Raw genomic sequence first — 18,309 nt, 5'->3', positions numbered from 1 at the left:
CATATTCTCTTTGAGATGTACGCTCAAAAAAAAAAAAAAAAAAACCTGAGATATCTGGATGATGTACCTGATGATGTCGAATTCGTGATCAGATATTCTTCTGGCAGGATGGTAGCAACCGAAGGTCGGCACACGCCGGAGATCATTGCGGTAGGAGCAGAGCTTCAGGCTACATGAGAGGGATTGTCATATGCAAGGAAGGCCCTCGGAGTTGAGAGGATGTATCTCGAGGGGGACTCTGCAGTGATGATTGATTGGATCCGAGGTGTCGACAGATATGGTGATGGCCATCCTCTCATCAGAGACACTCGTAGGCTGGTTTAGGATATGGGTAGCTTGCAGGCAGCACATGTGTTTTGAGAAGCGAACAGAGCAACAATCTGGGTCGCCTCTTTCGTCGCACGGCATTCCGGAAATGTTCTATGAACATCTATAGGAGATATTTCCTTTTTTTTGTACGCTTTGCTTTCTCATAATTTGATAGAATGTTCTCAAATTAGAGCTATATAAATTACTGCATTTATAAAAAAAAAAAAAACTCCCACTTTGTTTTACTGAATTAAACAAATAATTTCTCTAGGAGGGTCATCGGATCGCAATCTCAGAGCTTTCGCAGAGGAGGTCATGAGAAAGCTGCTGGATGAAGGCAGCAGCTGATTGACAGCGGGAGAAAGATGTTCGGACCAACGGCATTATTGTAGTCTTATTTAACTGCACTTAATTGATATAGGATATAAATTTTCCACAACAAATATATAAAAAATAATTTCTTACACTGTCGTACACTATGTAGCTGTGCTCAATGCCAATTAATTAATTTTATTTTTTTTGGCATCATTCGAGGTGCGTTTGTCTTGGTGATTGATGGATAGGAACAACATCATGTGATTGGCCTGATGCATAAAGAATCTCACGGGCCACCGGTGATTGCTTTTTTAGTCTAAACCCTCGATTTGGACAAGATTGGACTACCGGATAGGAAATCTTCGGACGTGAACTTAGGTGACATCATTAAAGCATCGCCGGCGGGGCAAGTTGAAATTCGGGAATATTTTGGGGGAGCACTCATAAGCAACCTGCGATCGTTAACGGACACTTTTGCCTCGTAATTCCTAGGATTAAAAGTAAAGTAATCTATGCATCAATTATTACGGCAAGAGAGTTCAGATTTCAGTTTATACTAGTGGGTCCATTTTGCTTGCTGGTCACTGGTAAATTAAAAGAAGCAACAGAAGGAAAAAATTTTGTGGTATTTAATTGCCGGTCCACATGGCTATTATTTCTTTGACATCCGGTTCGTATCTTATCCACCCACCCTGTCACCCGCTCAAAAATTTCAACTCTAATCTTTTCCACCCACCCTGTCACCCGCTCAAAAAAATTCCTAACCACACACGTGCTGGACTTATCCCATCCCTTCTCATTTGGTAGGAGTTTTTTTTTTTTTTTGACAGAAAAAGGGGGCTAGGCCACCTAAATTTATTGAGAATGAAAAAAAAGTTCAAAGATAGTGGGATATAGAGGGAAAAAAGTATGACAATAGTTACAATGGTTTCCACAGAACAATGAAACGCAGTCAAACAAAATCTCTAGCTGATTTAGAGAAAATTAATCAACGAAGCAAAGACACTAGAAAACAAGATAAAAAGATTTGAAATAGGCCTAATCATGTTACAAAATCCTGGTTTCAAAGATAATAGCAAGAGGATGAAATCGCTAGCTGCAATAAGACAAACCATATTTGTTAGCAGTAATCTTTCTATGCTTTCTAGTTTATTTTCCACCAAAGTTATTAGACAGGCTTGATGTGTTATTAAATCATGATACTTTTTTTTTTAATTTAATTCTAAATAGATGCAGTTTCTTGCAGGTTGCTTCATAGTATGAGCTAGAATATGTCATGTAGTTCTTTGCAGTTGATAATAATGTTTTAGGCCACCCAATCCAACCAATTCTAATTAAGGCTTAAGATACATTTAGTTCAGAAAGACTAATCAAAGCATTCCAAAAAGAACATGAAGTTTGAAGCTCCATAGCAAACCTAGGCCAATGCTTCCACAAGCTCTCTATCAATCTTGCTCCATCCATGCAACTTTTGATAGCATCTTTTCTTTTGCCAAGTTTAACCAAGACCTTAGATGAAGATGTGCATTATAAGCACAATGACGAAGCTCCATTGCAAGGGCAGCTTTGAAGTTCTCAATAGCCAATTATAGCTTACCTTTATAGTATTGTCTTCTGCCTGCAATAGTCCCATCAACTTCCATTTAATGAATATATAATAAAATAGTAATTTTCATACTCACATGTAACCTCTAGAATAAATGAGCTTTTATATGTAACAAAATATTAAACATGTGCAGACATTACACAATGCAATTGTTTGAAAGTAATAATATGTAAAGTTGAGCCAATAAATGCAGCTTAAAGAAATGGAGAACATCATTGAGGCATTGTGCAAAAAATATAAGTATAATCTTCAATACGCTCTTAACATGCCACAGATATAATACATAGTTACTAGATAAAAGTACATAGTTAATAAAATATAATACATAGTTACTAGATATAAGTACGTACTTAATATACTACAGTATATAATTAACATAACACAATACACAGTTAATATCCTCATATATATAATTACTAGATACATGTACACAATCAATATACCATAATACATAGTTAATATACCATAATACATATTTCATATAATACAGTACATAGTCAATATAACACATTACATAATTATTAGATATGTGTATATACCTAGCTAATATACCACAATACACATTTAATATAGCACCCTACACAATTAACATAAGACAGTATACAACTAATATATTTAGCACACATTTATTAGATATGTATATACATTTAATATACCACTGCACACACTTAATATATCACAATGCACAATTAATATACCATAATACATAGTTAAGATAACACAATACACCGTTAACATCTCCTATACATAGTTACTAGATACGTGTACAAATTTAATATACCACGAAGGTGTATTTTTTTTTCAATATTTATTTAGCGTTAGGTGTGGTAGATAGATTGGGATGAAAAGATTGACGAACATACAGAAAAGGGAGAGAAAATAAAGTGAAAATGGGTATATTAGTTATTTTAGACTTAGAGAAAGTGAGCCGGGACTTGGAGTTATAAAAACTGGAATTATTAGACGAAGTGTTATAGTTTTAGTCATCAGGGATTAAGAATTACGGCGCAGTCCACCGGATGTTAATTTCCCCTTTACCATCACATGCCACATCAGCTATTTCCTAATGAATATTCAAATACAGAAATAGCCATAATTCAATTTAAAATTTAAGTAATAAAATTTGAACTGCTTTATATTAGAGATGGTAGCCTTTATTACAAAAAATGATAGACCTCGAGGTACGATGCTGTACATACAAGAAGAGTCCAGTCTAAGTCTGCTGCACAACAAAATTAAAATACGAGTTTCCATGCCGGACGCGGTTACAGTGAATTTTTAGGTACGTAGATGGCATCACATGCAACTTGCGTGAAAAAAAAATACCAACCACTACGGCACTACACTGTACTAAATGACAAGATAATTCATGTACGTGATACTTCCAGTTTCAAGGAAGATAAATATGTTTTTGTTTTTACTGTTTATCTCTCTCAATCTCTTAGATTACGTCAAAAAATGTTGGTAAAAGAAGACGTTAATTTACCGCATGACAAAATAATCCAGACATCTTTACCGTTTTCATTGGTCGCTTGCGATGCCGTCCACAAAATTCCTGAGATTCCCTTCAGATGATCCCCTTTCACGGACGGCCTCCCGTGCTCTGTCCCTCCAGATCTCTGCCTTTCTCCTGATCTCCATCCCTCTCTCCCCCTCTCCCATGACCACCTCCACACACCTCTTCAACTCCTTCCCTTCAAGCACCCCTTCTTTGCTAAGCTCTCCCCTCACCCCCGTCCCCCACGCCTCTGCCAGTCTTGCATTCGTCGCTTGGTCAGTCCATTGCGGCACGCCAACCGTCGGCACGCCGCACGCCAAGCTCTCCAATGTCGAGTTCCATCCGCAGTGGGTCACGAAGCACCCGACCGAGGGGTGGGACAGCACCTTAACCTGGGAGCACCACTCCACCACCATCCCATTCTCTCCGTCCTCCAGCTCAACCCCTTCCCCTCTGTTGTCCTTCCGCACCACCCACAGGAACGGCCTCCCGCTCTCCTCTAGCCCCCATGAGATCTCCGCCAACTGTTGCTTCTTTATCAGCGAAATGCTTCCAAAGGACACATAGACGACCGATCTCTCCGGCTGGGAGTCGAGCCACTCCATGTATCCCTTGTTATCCGCTTCGAAGAGATCGCCATCCGAGATGGTGGTGCCGTTTGAATCCGTGCCATCCAACGAAAGGAACGGGACCAGTGGCCCTATCGCGATGAGTTCCATCGTATCGATAGCCTTGATTGCATCAGTCTCCAGTGCGTCAAAGGTGTTCATTAGAATTCTTGGCTTCGAGCTCGTCTTCTCCTCCCGATCCAGTTTTTCAAATAACTCTCTAAAACCAGCAAGGACTGAATAGTAGGGATCTTCGGGATTGGTGTTGGTGAAGAAGGATGGGAGGTCCCGAATTTGGAGCGGTAGCAACCCAGGTAAATTCACAGTGAACGCTGGGTCGTGACTGTGGGAGGTGATGAGCTCATCGTAGCCATGGAAGTAGTGGTAGTAGGTGGCGAAGACGGTGGCAGTCTGGATCCAGTAGAGGGCAGAGGGGACGCCATGATCACGTGCCACATCCGCGGCCCACGCCATGAGGAGGGTGTAGATTAAGCAAGACACGGGGCGGTCACGTGCGGCGAGGTCCTGGACAAGGGTGGAGACAGTTCTGGATCCGGCGAGCTTGATCTTGGACATGAACGTATTGACGTCGTCGGTGGTGGCTTTGTAGCCGTCGTCGTAGCCGTCGGAGTAGGGGATGTAGGAGACGAGGCCGTCTTCTACTTCCTCGTCGGGTTTGGCCAAGGACGGGAACATGCGGCGGTGGCCGGAGATGGCGGTGGAGAAGGTGACGCGGCTGCCGGTGGTGCGGGCGAGGCGTTTGGCAAGGTGGAGAGCCGGGTTGACGTGGCCTTGGGCCGGGTAAGTCACCAAAAGGAAATGTTGTTGCCGTCGCTCCATTCCACCTAGCTTGCTTGCAATAGCTGAAACTTGAAAGGATTCGGAGTCCAACAAAAATAAAGTAAAAAAAAAAAAGGGATTCGTAGGCTAGCCTTCAAAGACCGAAGAAATTGCTAATGTGCTGAACCTCGACGAGGAGTGGTGGATTATTACAGAGCGTGTGGAGAAGGAGAGGCGGACGTTTCTTCAGATTGGATGGCAGCATAGGTCGCATATCACACACAAACTATTTTATAGGCTACATTATCGGATATTTTTTTTTTATATTGGTATAAATAAAATTCAGCCTCATTAAAAAAAGAATGCCAGCGTTTGGGGTGGCGGCTAAGGGGTTAATGCTCATTGTTGCCGTTTTTTTGACCAATTACGCTATGCCTTCCACGTTTATCCGGATGCCCCAAATTTATGCAGGCTAGCTAATGTTGACAGCGTTCGTGTGGGCCCTTCTCACGTCGGACCACCTTATTTGACAATAAAATAAAAGAATAAAATAATATGGCAGTGTTTTGCTATTTTGTCGAATGTTCTTGAATTTATACAGATTTGGCTAAAATTTTAGTATATTATTTATGACATTGAGAGCTACAGATTGAATAGTTTGGATCCTTAAAAAGCCTTCTTTATTGATTATTTTAAGCATCAACACTTAGTAAAATCTATCATCTATTTTGTTATTATTATTAAAATCCGTCTTATTAGTAATGAATGTTTTTGTTGCGGAAGTTAAGATTAAATCTTGTTGATACTTGTACACCCTCTAGTTGAACTAGAGGGAATTTATTGTAATATTATTATTCTAAATAATGAAAGTTTTTGGCTTACATCGAAGGATTTTTTATGTTAAAAAATTATGTTGTCTTTTATTTGTGGATTGCTTGTTTATTTTGCCTGTTAATTGCTTGAGTAGATAGTAGAGGTTATTAATTATTGTTTGGTGAGTGATATTTCATTTAATTACATAAAGAAAAAAAAAGTTAGTGACATCATTATTTCTTAATTGCATGTACATATGCATTGGGCATCATCTGGAACTTACAGTTGTAAAAAGCTTGGGCAACTTGGATGTGCCGCGAATTTCAATAGAGCACCAAAATATCCCAACGGTATTCTCTTTGTATTGAAAACAAAGGTCTCTCACGAATTGAATGGGAAGTTTTTGCAATTTCTACACCCCACCCCACCCCAAAAAAAAGAAAAAAAAGGAAAAGCTACAACTGGGGGCGTGAAAGATTTGCATTCAATGTAGATGCTGATACCTCAAAATACACAATCTAATTTAAGATGCAAACTAGCTGCATCAAGGGATTGAAGCCCGATTTAAGAAACTATTGTTAATTAATCTCCTTCTCCCAAAAATACTCGACAATTTTTACTCTAAATTTGGCATTAAACATCTAGGTAAATCCAGACTAGCTAGCTGCGTAACCGAAAATGTGTCTATGATGCACGGATGAGTGGGACACCCAACAGGGCAAAAACTCACTCAGGTTATAATAAATTCAATTGTTTTTTAATTTTTGTGCTTTTTATTTTATTTTTTCTCTTCTTTGGATGATTTTTTTTCTAGAAATAATTTGAGTCTAGAGACAGACGATACCGTGCGCTACTATAAGCCCCACAAGAAGAGTCCAACACCACGCTGGCACTGATGGTGCGAGGGTCCTAGGAGGCTGGGGTTAGCTATTTCGTTAGAAAGAATTTCGAAGAGTTTGTGATCAGTGCGATAACAGCATTAATGCACCGAATTTCATCAGAATTTTGTAGTTAAGTGTATTTGGGCAAAAGTATTACTAGGATAGGTACACTCATTTTATTTGCTGCCTTTTTATTTTTGATAGAAATTTGATCGCATTCCTCCAACCACGGTCATATGTATGAATTGCTCTTTTTTTTTTATAGAATTTGATAACTGCACAACAATTAGAAGTAATGTACTCTTGTCCGTCAGACTTGCACCGGTGGAAAAAATATTGGACATCTTGACCTCTGCTTAAACCGGCTCCTTTGACTTTGGTCTGAATTGAGATGAACAACCTCGTAAAAACCAAGGTGTCACTTTGCTCGAGGCGATAAAAAAACTAGTAGTTATGACGATACTAGAGATAATATGATCGGCGTGATTGCCGCCGCGTGCTGCTCGTATTGGATGGCTTGTTGAGGACCCCTGTAAGCAACACCGTCGGGGCCCTTGGCCAAGGAAGACTCGGGAGCGTGATGAGGCCGAGGGAGGTCACTTGGCATATATAGAAGTTTGGCGAAACCATGGCCGAGCACACCCAGCCTCGGTCGAGCACACCGCACGACCACACATGGCCAACCTCGGCCGAGCTCACCACGCGGCCGAACTCCCCACGCGATCGAGTACGCCCAACCTCGATCGAGCTCACCACACAGTCGAGCTCACCTCGTGGCTGAACTCACCACGCGACCGAGCACGCCTAGCCCCGGCTGAGCTCACCACGCGATGCCCTGCCACCCCCTGCTGCACCCTGCCACCCGATAGTCGCACCCCCACGCCCCTGCCGTACCAGATGCCCTGCCAGACGCCTCTGCTGTATGCCCCAGCCCTGCCAGCATACCAGCCTCCCCAGCACCCCCGCCGTGCCAGACGCCTCTGTCGTACGCCCTAGCCCTGCCAGCATACTTGCCGCCCAACAGCACCCTGCCATAGCACCAGCGGCCTGCCAGCCGCCGACCTTGGCTAGCTGAGACCTTGACCGACCCAGGCCAACCTTGACCGGCCTACGTCGCCTTTCATTAAGTGTTTGTCCCCTGTAAAGAGTCTATAAATATGCATAGGAAGAGCTCGAGAGGACATCTTTTGTCATCTAGAAAGTTCATGTATTTCGGCCTAACAGCTTGGGAGAGCTTTGCTCTAGTATAATCAGTCCTAGAGTGTCTCTAAGGACTTAGACTAGTGAGAACTCATCATAATTTCACTAGATTGTTTTAGGTAATCTTGTCTTTGGGAATAGAATCAACCATCAAGCGTTCCTCTACATTTCTTGAGTTATATACTTGTGTTCTTTGGTTGTTTTCATCAAGCCAAGAGTTGGGCCAAGCTGCAACCAGTAGATCCACCCTTTGACTTGAATCCCACGAACACTTAAGCACTCGAACACCTTCTGGCATTACCCGCATCGGCCCGAATCGACCAACTTCATGGCTCGCACAAAGAGCGCGGGACATAGAGTGTTAAGGAGGCTTTCGGGCCGAAAGCCACCCTCCATTACGGCTACCACGTTGTTAACATGTAGCCGGCGGTTACTATACGGTTAAGGCATGCTACGCCAAATCAGATAATGAATGTGTATTTTATCCTATTATAAAGGGATAGCTCGGGAATCCTCGGGTAAGCACATTGTGTGACTCGGTTCTACAATTTTTTTTCTATACTGTTGCTCAAAATATCTGACTTAAATATCGGAGGATCTTCCACCAAATTTTTTTCGATAAATGAACTTTTTATAGGGTAGCTTTGATGGCACCCAATTCTTATTTTACCAGGGTCTCTTCTGACTTTTTTTTTTTGTTGTTGTTTTTTTTTTTGGTTCTCATCAACCTCAGAGCGCGCAGCCGATCCTCCGAGCTCAAAATTTGGCCGACACTTTTTTGCCACATTACATGAAAGGTATATTATTTAAATGATTTTTGAAAGACAGCTTACCTTGTAAAAGGATGAGATCTAAAAGAGGTAAAGAAAGTCCAGCATATTTTTGTGATGGTGAGTTTGTGCCATAAAATGACAAGAGGTAGCTGCACCAAGTCGTGGATTGGGATTTCGAATGTTGAAAGGCCCAAAAACCTGAAGAAAAGGACAAGAGAGCGCTGGATATTATTTATGCACATCGGTGGTGAGGCATGAACGATGGCGCCATCTGCCTAACTTGTTGATATTAGTCTCAATAAAATCTGACAGCTTTATCTACGGCGTGAGTTACGTACATCAATTTCAAGATCAGAGTACGATTAAACTGTTTGTGATTGCAATAGCCATAGCATACGATAAAATGCCCTGTAGCAAGTTGTGGACTTGTTATCGCTAGGCCATCCGACATTGCATGTGATGACACAAATCATATGTTGTGGACTGGCAAGCTACAATTTTAGGAAATAAGCGGAATCAGATTTAAAATAGGGAAAAGAAAGATGACAATGCACACAGCCGAACTCAAATAAATGGATGGAGAGAAGTGATTGCACATGTCCTCCTTAATTATTAATAATGAATTAAAGATTTGGAATCTAAAGAATATTTATGAATTTTCCAAACTTTAAACACGAGGGCACGAAAGCTTCATGATAGCACTCCACTCTCAAGTTTAAGTTATACGGTAAAATAGATAGAAAGCCGAATCCCATGAGACATCAGAAATCTCCATCCAATTTAAATTTGTTGGGCACAATGACAAATCTAGCAGGCATGCCATTGTTCAGCTTATGCAAGGTTTATACGAAAGAGAATCCATTATCTTATCTTTGCTTGGGACAAGAGAGGTTACAATATCTATAGCGTAACCGAGTCCCGAGATTTGAGCAGGAAAACGATAACGGCTCTTGTGAAACCCTTTGCATATCCGCCGGCATAACTTAATGGCGCAAACCGACGCCCTTGTACCAGGGCTTCATAGGACCAATCCTATTTTATTCCTATGTGATTGGACAGCAAGAATCTTGGGTTATATGTTTGATACTCTTTGTGGGAAGGAATACAATTCTCCTTTGGCCACCCTCATATGTGGTGTTCCGTGCTTAAGGTGTGACGCATGGCCCTCCCCCGGCCACAAAGTGGTGTTGACGCCTAGCCAAGAGGCTCTTGTGACCCGGTAAAAGGTGCCACAGGTTTATCGGCTTTGATGGGTCTTTCTCCCAATAGCTTAAGCTTTTGATTGTGAGTGCTTATCTACATTATATAAGCTAACTTGGGTCTCCTTCTCTCTCTGTCATTCATGAAAATAAGAAGAGTGCAGAGGATTCCTATATTTAGGGCTAGGCAACTTATAGGATATGCATAGGGTTATTAAGGTAGCACGGGTGCCACCAAGATGGTAGCCTAGTGGTACCGGGCGTAGTCTTCTATCCTCATGGTTCCAAGTTCGAATCGCTTATTGGACCTCTAGTAGTTTTGGTGGTGCCAGGTGTGACGTACTCATACGGGGTTCGAGCCTGAGCCCAGAGGAGTAGCCGAGCTGGGCCCACGGATAAAGAGGGTATGAGTAAAACCGGTCGGAGTGCCCAACACACGGCCATTTCTGCGTGCATCGAACATTCTCTTGGCGGGGCGAGGGCCCAGTGGGGGCTGCTACACGAGGGTGGGCTTGTCCCTTCCTCCCCCGTTCCCCTTTTTTTATAGCAAAAAAAAAAAGGCAGCACGGGTAGCGTATTTGGGCCAAAACTACTTCTGCCTAAACTATAATTCCTTGTTAACATCGTTGGCTTATACTATTTACTAGCTATTAAGTTGAGAGATGATTAAATGAATTCGATGGTGATATCGAGTGTTGCTAAGTGGGTCTAAGAAGTATCGTTCACAGTAGGTAGGAAGCTATGCTGGGTTGGGCCGCTCGGCCTTGAGGTATGGACAGATGTGGACCCACACAGACGGTTTTCCCTTTGTTTCGGTAACAAGACGGTTCTCCCGTTACCACTTGAAAAAAAAAATTACAGACCATATTATCTTGCAACTTCATAACCATCTGCTATATTCGATCCCCTTCTTGAATGGATGATCTGCGACTTGAAAGAGAGACTTTCAGGAAGGCATCTTATTTAGATATTGTTGTTTTTTAGAGAGAGAGAGAGAGAGAGAGAGAGAGAGAGATGTTATTTTCATTATTTCAGCCAAAGTCTTCTTACTCTGGGTTGTCGAATTGTATTCATGGACTGAGGCCAACTGCTCGACAAAGATAAAAAGGAGCTTAAGAGGCCATGTTCTGATGGTGGTTCTATTCAGATATTAGTCAAAAAATATATTAGGACTTTCTGGCCAAGTACGAGATAATTCTCATCTCATTGATGTAGTCTACACATAATCTAATTGCACTGATTTTGTCATATGTAGGCATGCAACTTCATCATTTTGCTTGGGTTATTAGTTTCCGTAAACATTTTCGAATGTTGATGAAAACATGCAACAAAGTACGGAGGGATTGTTTCAACCACAAAAATTGAAACAGCTTTTGAGTTAAAAAGTGCAGTTTATTTGTTATGAGTCTGAAAGCCACATCAATACGCACGTTAAATCTGATATCTCTAAACAATAAAAAACCTGACAATATAGAAAGCAGCTCTCATTTGTGTGGAAGAGATGAAACTTGAGACTATGATTATTAACAGGAGCTCAAACATACATTGGTCAAGGATAGGCATGAATTCTCACCCACAAATAGGATCAACTTGTATCGGGCGTCAACAGGAGCTGATGATGAATTCCCGTAAAATTTAGGTTTACTGATTGCAGGAATCCTCTGATGATTCAGTAGTTTGGTTAACTCAAAAGATTTTTTTCTTTTTTGATGTAATGGTTAACTTAAAAGAATATGGTGCCATAATTTTACTGCCTTCAGCTCTACATGTTCAGTTACTTTTCTTCAAAAAAATGAGTTCTCCCGTAACTGAATTAATAGTAAAATTCATTCCGTTATATCTGTAGCATGTAACAATTACATTTCCGTATGTAAATCTACCGAAATTGAGGGGCCACCAAAGCCTTCTTTGGCTCAGGAAGAGAGAGTTCTTCATGCATCCTTTGTCTTCTTTTGCATCCGTAGCTTCCTCCACTTGAGAAAGATTTGAAAGGAGAGACCTGAGAATACCATTAGGACACTTCCCCATTGCTTCAGGGACAAGGGATTGCCACTTAGCAAGGAGGACACCACAATGCTCACAAACTTGCGGGTGGTTGTGATGGTGGTGTTGACAAGTGAGCCGAAGCGGCTTATGGTCAGGAAAATGAAATTCTGCCCGGCTGCCCCACAAAGGCAGAAGAGGAGGATGTCCCATGCTGCCTCTGGGTGTTCTCTGCAAAACTGAACAGCCTTAAAACCACTTGCATTCGGCCAGCCAAACATATACACAACATTATAGATGGTGCCCCATAGATTCATTCCCAGCATTATATCCCAGGCACTGGTCTTTGGATACCTGTCAAAAAAAGCAGCAGATCTTAAGAATCTGAATTTGTTTATAGCGTGGTTCTCATGCTAGTCAGTGTAAACTACACTACATTGGACAATTTTGAGAAGGGGTTCAGGTTGGGGGGGGGGGGTGCGGGGGGTTGCAGAGATGGGTTTTGAAGAATTGGAATTACCTCGTGGTTAAAGAATCCTGGGTAGCATTCGTAAAGCCATCAAATGCTAAGTTTAAAAAGCAGAGCCCATAACCAAGAGGAGCATTTGGATGAGCAAGCCTGCTTATGGTCTTTGAGCTGGTCTGCAATGGATCAAAGCAATGCATTGGTCAGAGACATGCTTGCATTAGTGCCTTAAATTCTATAAACCAAACTCAGATAAGTCCATAAGCTGAAAGTTTAAGCAGCATGTTTTGCAACACATAACAGAGTTTTTTTTTTCCCTAGCATTGTAGTGTCGGTTGGCATAGTTTAGCAAAGAATCCACACACAAGCATTTCCCAATATCGGTTAACAATGAAGAAAAGCTACGACAAGCCACAGGTGAAAGCGGCCATCTCATTGCAATTAGTAGTCGCATGGTTGCAGGCTTTCCACATTTGGGAATGAAACATCATCAGAGAGGCAGGTGGTACCACCAGGTAATATGACATTCCTTCCTACGTGCGGAAATTGGTAGAGCAATGGCATGATGTAGAGATATATGTGCAATGGCATTGTGATATATGCGCTGTGCTTATAATTTTCATCATAATATATAGAGTAGAACTTCTACCTTTGAAAGTGCAAATGCTGACACCCCTCCAGCAACAAGGAAGGTGCATATGTAATCAGGAATTGTGTATTTGATACCATAAACAAGAGTCCCCATCACCATGACTGCAGTTCAAGAATGTAATGGTCAGCCAGGACAATATCACTGTTGTGTGCTGTTTAATTCAGTGAAATTAACCATTCAGATTGCATAACAATTCTTCCAATTTTGTGCAACTGTCAGTAAAAGGACAATCAGCGACAGCTACAAACATTCATAAATCCAATTTAAACATTCTAAAACATCCAGCCATTATATGCTTTGACTCCTACAACAGAAGGCGTTTTCGATAACATAATTAAGGGCTCTCTTCAATATATCTGCTTGGTTAGTCAAAAGTCAGTCCGCATTGCTTGAAAAATTGAGGCAAAAATCAAAAAATATCTGCATTCTCGTGCAACAGAATAGATTGGCAACCAGTTGCTGCATTGTACGTGACAACAAAAAGACATAATTTTCCACTAAAGGCCTTCAGTAATTCATTTTATACATTATTTTTCTTGATTAGTAATTTCATTTTTAATTCAATCTGTGATTTCTTCAAAGATCTAAATCGAGAGTAGACAATATATTTCTCTAAATGTTGTTATCTCTACCACCAGGTCAGAACTAAATTTATTCCAACCTGCTTGTCATGAACTTCAAAAATGACGATCAGGGAACTTCTTGGCTGATGGTAGAACATGGTCCAGATAGTTGAAGTTTGCTACTAATTCCAGTATTATACTAAACTGAACTGTGCCTAAATGAAAGTTTTAAAAATCGGATTCCTTTCTCAATTGAGATTCGAGAAGAAAAATTGATCATCACAGAAGTATATTGAACTTCTAAACTAGTCAGAATTCTAGTCTTACGGTCAAATTTGGTGGCAAAGAAAGAATCTAGCACGGATAGCTTTTTGATGGAATCTAGCACTTGTAGTTTAACAGATCTTTTCAACTCAGCTAAGCACTTAGTTGCGGTCGGTACATGAATCCTTTTCCTCTATACCGCTGGTTTAGGGCCATAGTTTCTGAAAGACGTTAAAATATCAAGATCTTTTGCTCAGCTGAATAACCAAAAAAAAAGCACTGAGGAACTTTGTGGGGGTCCGCAGCAGAATCTGAAAAAACAAGCAGATTCCTATGTAGAACAAATGAAATGGAAGCTGCTCGATAGTAGATAGGTGCAAATCCAGACTAATGGGTCCAATCACCCCCTTTGAACTAGTGTATCTGTAACAATATCATTAATCTTGATAAGAAATAAATCATTAAGACAAGAGCACAGCCTACAGTGTTAGAAAGTTCTTGATATGCTAAAGCTTGGGTCATCAGGTAAGATATCCAAATGGCTGGATAGTTGCCTTGCCTCTTGTGCATATATTTAGTGGCCTCAGTGACCTGTAAGGGTCATCCTTTACTACTGTTTATAAGACAAAGACAGGTCATTGAACAAACACACACTCATATGCATAGAGAAATTAACGTAGCAGGTATAAGCTTCTGAAGTAGTCAGATCTACTAAAGGTGAATTTTGCTTGGAGTAATTCCTCTAGACTTAGGTCTTTCACTGACTCAAGATGCTTCCTCGATGCATATTGGCTATTTCTTCTCAATAGACAGAATAAGAAGTCATGTTTTTTGTACTTGAGCTTCAAGCCCTTTGCAGAGTAGGGGATAAAAGAAAACAAGGAAGATGGTTTTGGTCAAAGTTGGAGATAGATTCACCTTTTACCATGACATCCTTGTGTGTGTGGGCGAGAGAGAGAGAGAGAGAGAGAGGAGAATTTTCTCCCCTTTTTTTCGGAGAACTAGGATGGGAAGAAGAATTTGGTCCCAATTTCATACCTTGAATCCTTTAGAAAATCTAAATATGCCATGCAGTTATATATGTGCATGTGCATGCATGTTCTCATGAAAATTACAGTTAGCTAAATGCATAAACACCATTGCGATGTACTGAAAACCAAAGCAATCTCTCCCAAATTAGTGAAATGAACAAATCTTAAAGCAAGTGCCTGGATGAAGCAAAAATGTTGCCATCCTGATTCACCTCTTTCATTTTTTAATTAAATATGCCATCTAAGAAATCAAATGGAAGGGAAAAAACTAGTATGACATATTGAACCATCTATCTTCCCCACTGCTTTAGTTTCTTTCCTTAAGAAGCCCTACATCTAAAATTCTATCAAAATCAATATGTGAATTAAAACTTCTATATAGGTCAAATTGCACATTTCTACAACAATGCAGAATGCAAAAGGGAAATGTCTTCATTAGTTATTAAGCGTGCATGCGGACAGCAATCACTGCTCATTACGCACATTAACTTTTTCATGTAATTCAATGTTTAACACTTTAGTCACATTTCCCTGTCAATGCCATTATTTCCTGGTTTCTCTGTCATTGGGCAAATATTTAGTGTAACCATGCATGGTAAGTAGTCTTATCCCTTCACGTATACAAATACAAGAGAACTGCATGCCAGATTCAATGTGCTACATCTGGTAGAAGAATGATTCTTTTCCACACTCTGCGCATGCACAAATTGCACATTCATATAGAAAAGCATAAGAGCTAACTCACCAGGAATCATTTTTGAGGATTTTGCGAGAACCTGTTTACACATAAAGTAAACAGCATTAGCACCACCCTTCCTTTTTCATTTTGCTCATAGGCATCAGCCCGCCAAATCCACAAGCAAATTAACGGAGAAAATGGTTTTCTTATGCTGAAGAAAACTTAAACATACCTGCGCTGGGTAGCTAATGTACTTCAATGCTTCGATTCCCATCGCAGGACCAATGGTGTTGGTGATACTCGCACTCCAATAGCTCCACCATGGAGCTGCCCCTGCCGAGCTTCTCGAGCATAGCTTTATCACTGGACCATTGAACAAGAATAGAAGATAATCAACGAATAAATCATTCAACATATCGCCAAATTATACAATCATTCAGCCTCCCTCAAAAAATCGCTTACTTATGAATGACCAGATGAAACAAACAACATTCTGGGCGAGATTCAGGAAGGAGAGGTACTCGAACCGCTTCCCGTCCGGTCCAAATCGCTTGGTGGATCTGATCGCAAGGACTACACCCCATTAGAAACCCTAGTTGGACTGTCGAATCCAAGTTTTTTTTTTTTTTTGCAATTAAGAGGAATTCGAAAGAAAATTAAGCAAAACAATCAGCAAAAGAAAATCCGAAGGAAAACTTACACGGTTTCCTGTAGGACGCCTTGGGTTATGTACGCGGACCAGATACCGGCGACGCAGAAGGCCAGAACCAAGACCCGCCCAAGTCCACCGGCGCCGCGACCCCCGTGGATTTCCATTTTCCGGTATATGGCCGCGTCACGGAGTGATTTCCCCGGCGGATCCGAGGAATGGGGCAGGAGAGGAGGGGAGGAGGGGGGAATCAAGCTCGAGAGAGAGGAACACCCAAGGAGGGGGAGGAAGATGGCGTTGGAGGCTACGTTTACACGGAAGGCGGAGACCCGGAACAACGTCAGATTTTCCACGTGGCACTAGTTTATTAGCGGACTGGCGGAACTCGAGTCCTCATTGGTTCTCTCAACGTGGAAACTGGTGGGCCTGGGAACTTCGAGCGGACTCGCCAGCGTGCTGCGAGGGACGCAGGCACTTCTGCGTTCAATTTCTCCGATAGGGGGACGCGGTGGATCATACATACAAACGGGTCGGGTACGGATCCGATAAGCTCGGGTCCAATTAACTTCTTTTGCGGTTTTGCTCTATCCCAAGTAGGGCGGCCAGGGATAAGATCGGGTTGAAGTTCTGGTCTAATGAAATAAGGATAACAATATATAAACTCTCGGCTTATAAGTTATACCGGATTTGACATAATGACGAGTAGCCCATTTCTATCCATGGTTATTTTAGATCATCCATTTGATCCTTACTTAATTTATTTTATAAGTCTCACTCTCTAATAAAACTAAGCCAACTTATCAATTCAATATTTACATTTCTTATCAGCTAATATTTAAAATAATTTAACCACTGGTATTAAGAAAAATAATCAACCCCTCGAAAAAATATTATCCAACTCAACACAAGCTAAAATATTTCAATCCAAATAAAACTCTAAGCTCGTGACCTTTGTCGAGTTAAAGCTTTGATCCATGTCCAACTCAATTAAATTTTGGGTTAGGAAATCATATTCGATCATCAAAAAAGAAATCTTCATCAAAACTCAACCCAAATAGGGTTGATAGGGTTTGGTCGGCTTTTGCCACCTCCTCTTAAGCTTGAAGGAGAGAGAAGCCGGGAGAGGAAGGGATACGAGACTATGGGAGCGGAGAGGAGGGCAGCAATGAGCAAGAAAAGAATTGAGAATTGTAGCAAGGGTGGAGTTCCTCGCCGGGACCGCAACCTGGCATTGTTGAGATATATATACTAATAATTGTACAACATATGCAGTTATTAGAAAAGAAGTAGAAAATATATGTCGAATTTCCAGAAAAGGCACTTCTTTCAACGAGCTTCATTTTTTTATTTTTCCATAACATCTTTAATATACTAAATTACTAAGAAGGCTTAATACTTGCTACAGATTTGAAGTCACTTTGGATCGCTGTTCTTCCATGATGCAAGTCTTCTAGTTGAATTCCATGATACCTCAACTTTAGCCTTCAAAGAATTTTGAGCAAATCTTTGATGTGATATAGCTTTATTTTAATGTCTAGCTGAATATCAATGACAGCAACAAAATTAGTTTGTTTATCACCATTTGAAAAAGAATCAACTAGATCGACAATAACACTTTTAACTTTCGGTTCATATCCATTTACACTATAATTCTTGGTTCATATGCTCAACCACCACCTAAAGATTTCAACCTTGATAATTCATAGATCAATCTTTGTTTCCCTGTTGCTCCTTATCCTATAGCTAACAACAGAGGAAATGAATCACTTCATATCCGTTCACTGTGACTGCTTGAATAGAATATGATTCATATGCTGTTATAAAGTCCGGTTGAAATGTTTTCAGTCATTTTGCTTCGAAGAATTTACCTCGAAAGGTACTTGTACAACGTTTCTATATCCATTTCGAATCTTCTATTCCCATCGGATGTCAGGTCTGTGACGCGGGATGATGGGAGGAATGCCTCCACTAAGAAGCACATAAAAGAGCAGCTACAAGCATTAGCATTAACAAGACTAGATAACAGACCTGGGATAGGGT

The 18,309-nt window shown here is 41.0% G+C and overlaps 2 protein-coding genes across 2 annotated transcripts; both read right to left on the bottom strand.

The window, feature by feature from the left end:
- Positions 1-1,916: 1,916 nt before the first annotated feature.
- LOC103709730 (crocetin glucosyltransferase, chloroplastic-like) lies at positions 1,917-5,482 on the bottom strand. Its single transcript, XM_008795218.4, has 2 exons — positions 3,747-5,482; positions 1,917-2,242 (listed from the first exon to the last, which is right to left on the bottom strand). The coding sequence occupies exon 1, from the start codon at positions 5,174-5,176 to the stop codon at positions 3,752-3,754; it is 1,425 nt and encodes a 474-aa protein (XP_008793440.1). The 5' UTR covers positions 5,177-5,482; the 3' UTR covers positions 1,917-2,242; positions 3,747-3,751.
- Positions 5,483-11,700: 6,218 nt separating this feature from the next.
- LOC103709731 (UDP-galactose/UDP-glucose transporter 3-like) lies at positions 11,701-16,613 on the bottom strand. The gene is made up of 7 exons (XM_008795220.4): positions 16,321-16,613; positions 16,083-16,180; positions 15,853-15,983; positions 15,687-15,717; positions 13,081-13,184; positions 12,486-12,607; positions 11,701-12,319 (listed from the first exon to the last, which is right to left on the bottom strand). Exons 1-7 carry the CDS (start codon positions 16,434-16,436, stop codon positions 11,914-11,916), a joined length of 1,008 nt encoding a protein of 335 aa, XP_008793442.1. The 5' UTR covers positions 16,437-16,613; the 3' UTR covers positions 11,701-11,913.
- Positions 16,614-18,309: the final 1,696 nt, after the last annotated feature.

The sequence above is a fragment of the Phoenix dactylifera genome, chromosome 8, assembly GCF_009389715.1.
Source record: "Phoenix dactylifera cultivar Barhee BC4 chromosome 8, palm_55x_up_171113_PBpolish2nd_filt_p, whole genome shotgun sequence".
Taxonomy (NCBI): Eukaryota; Viridiplantae; Streptophyta; class Magnoliopsida; order Arecales; family Arecaceae; genus Phoenix; species Phoenix dactylifera.
Note: the sequence above shows the minus strand (reverse complement) of the source record. Positions and strands in the feature narration are given on the sequence as shown.

Bases quoted from the DNA above. Each gene is read 5' to 3' on its own strand.
- LOC103709731 (XM_008795220.4), bottom strand. From the start codon at position 16,436: ATGGAAATCCACGGGGGTCGCGGCGCCGGTGGACTTGGGCGGGTCTTG. The intron at 12,608-13,080 runs GTAGAAGTTCTA...GATCCATTGCAG, and splicing joins CAGCATTTGCACTTTCAAAG to ACCAGCTCAAAGACCATAAG. The intron at 12,320-12,485 runs GTAATTCCAATT...TTTTTTTGACAG, and splicing joins CAGGATTCTTTAACCACGAG to GTATCCAAAGACCAGTGCCT.
- LOC103709730 (XM_008795218.4), bottom strand. From the start codon at position 5,176: ATGGAGCGACGGCAACAACATTTCCTTTTGGTGACTTACCCGGCCCAA.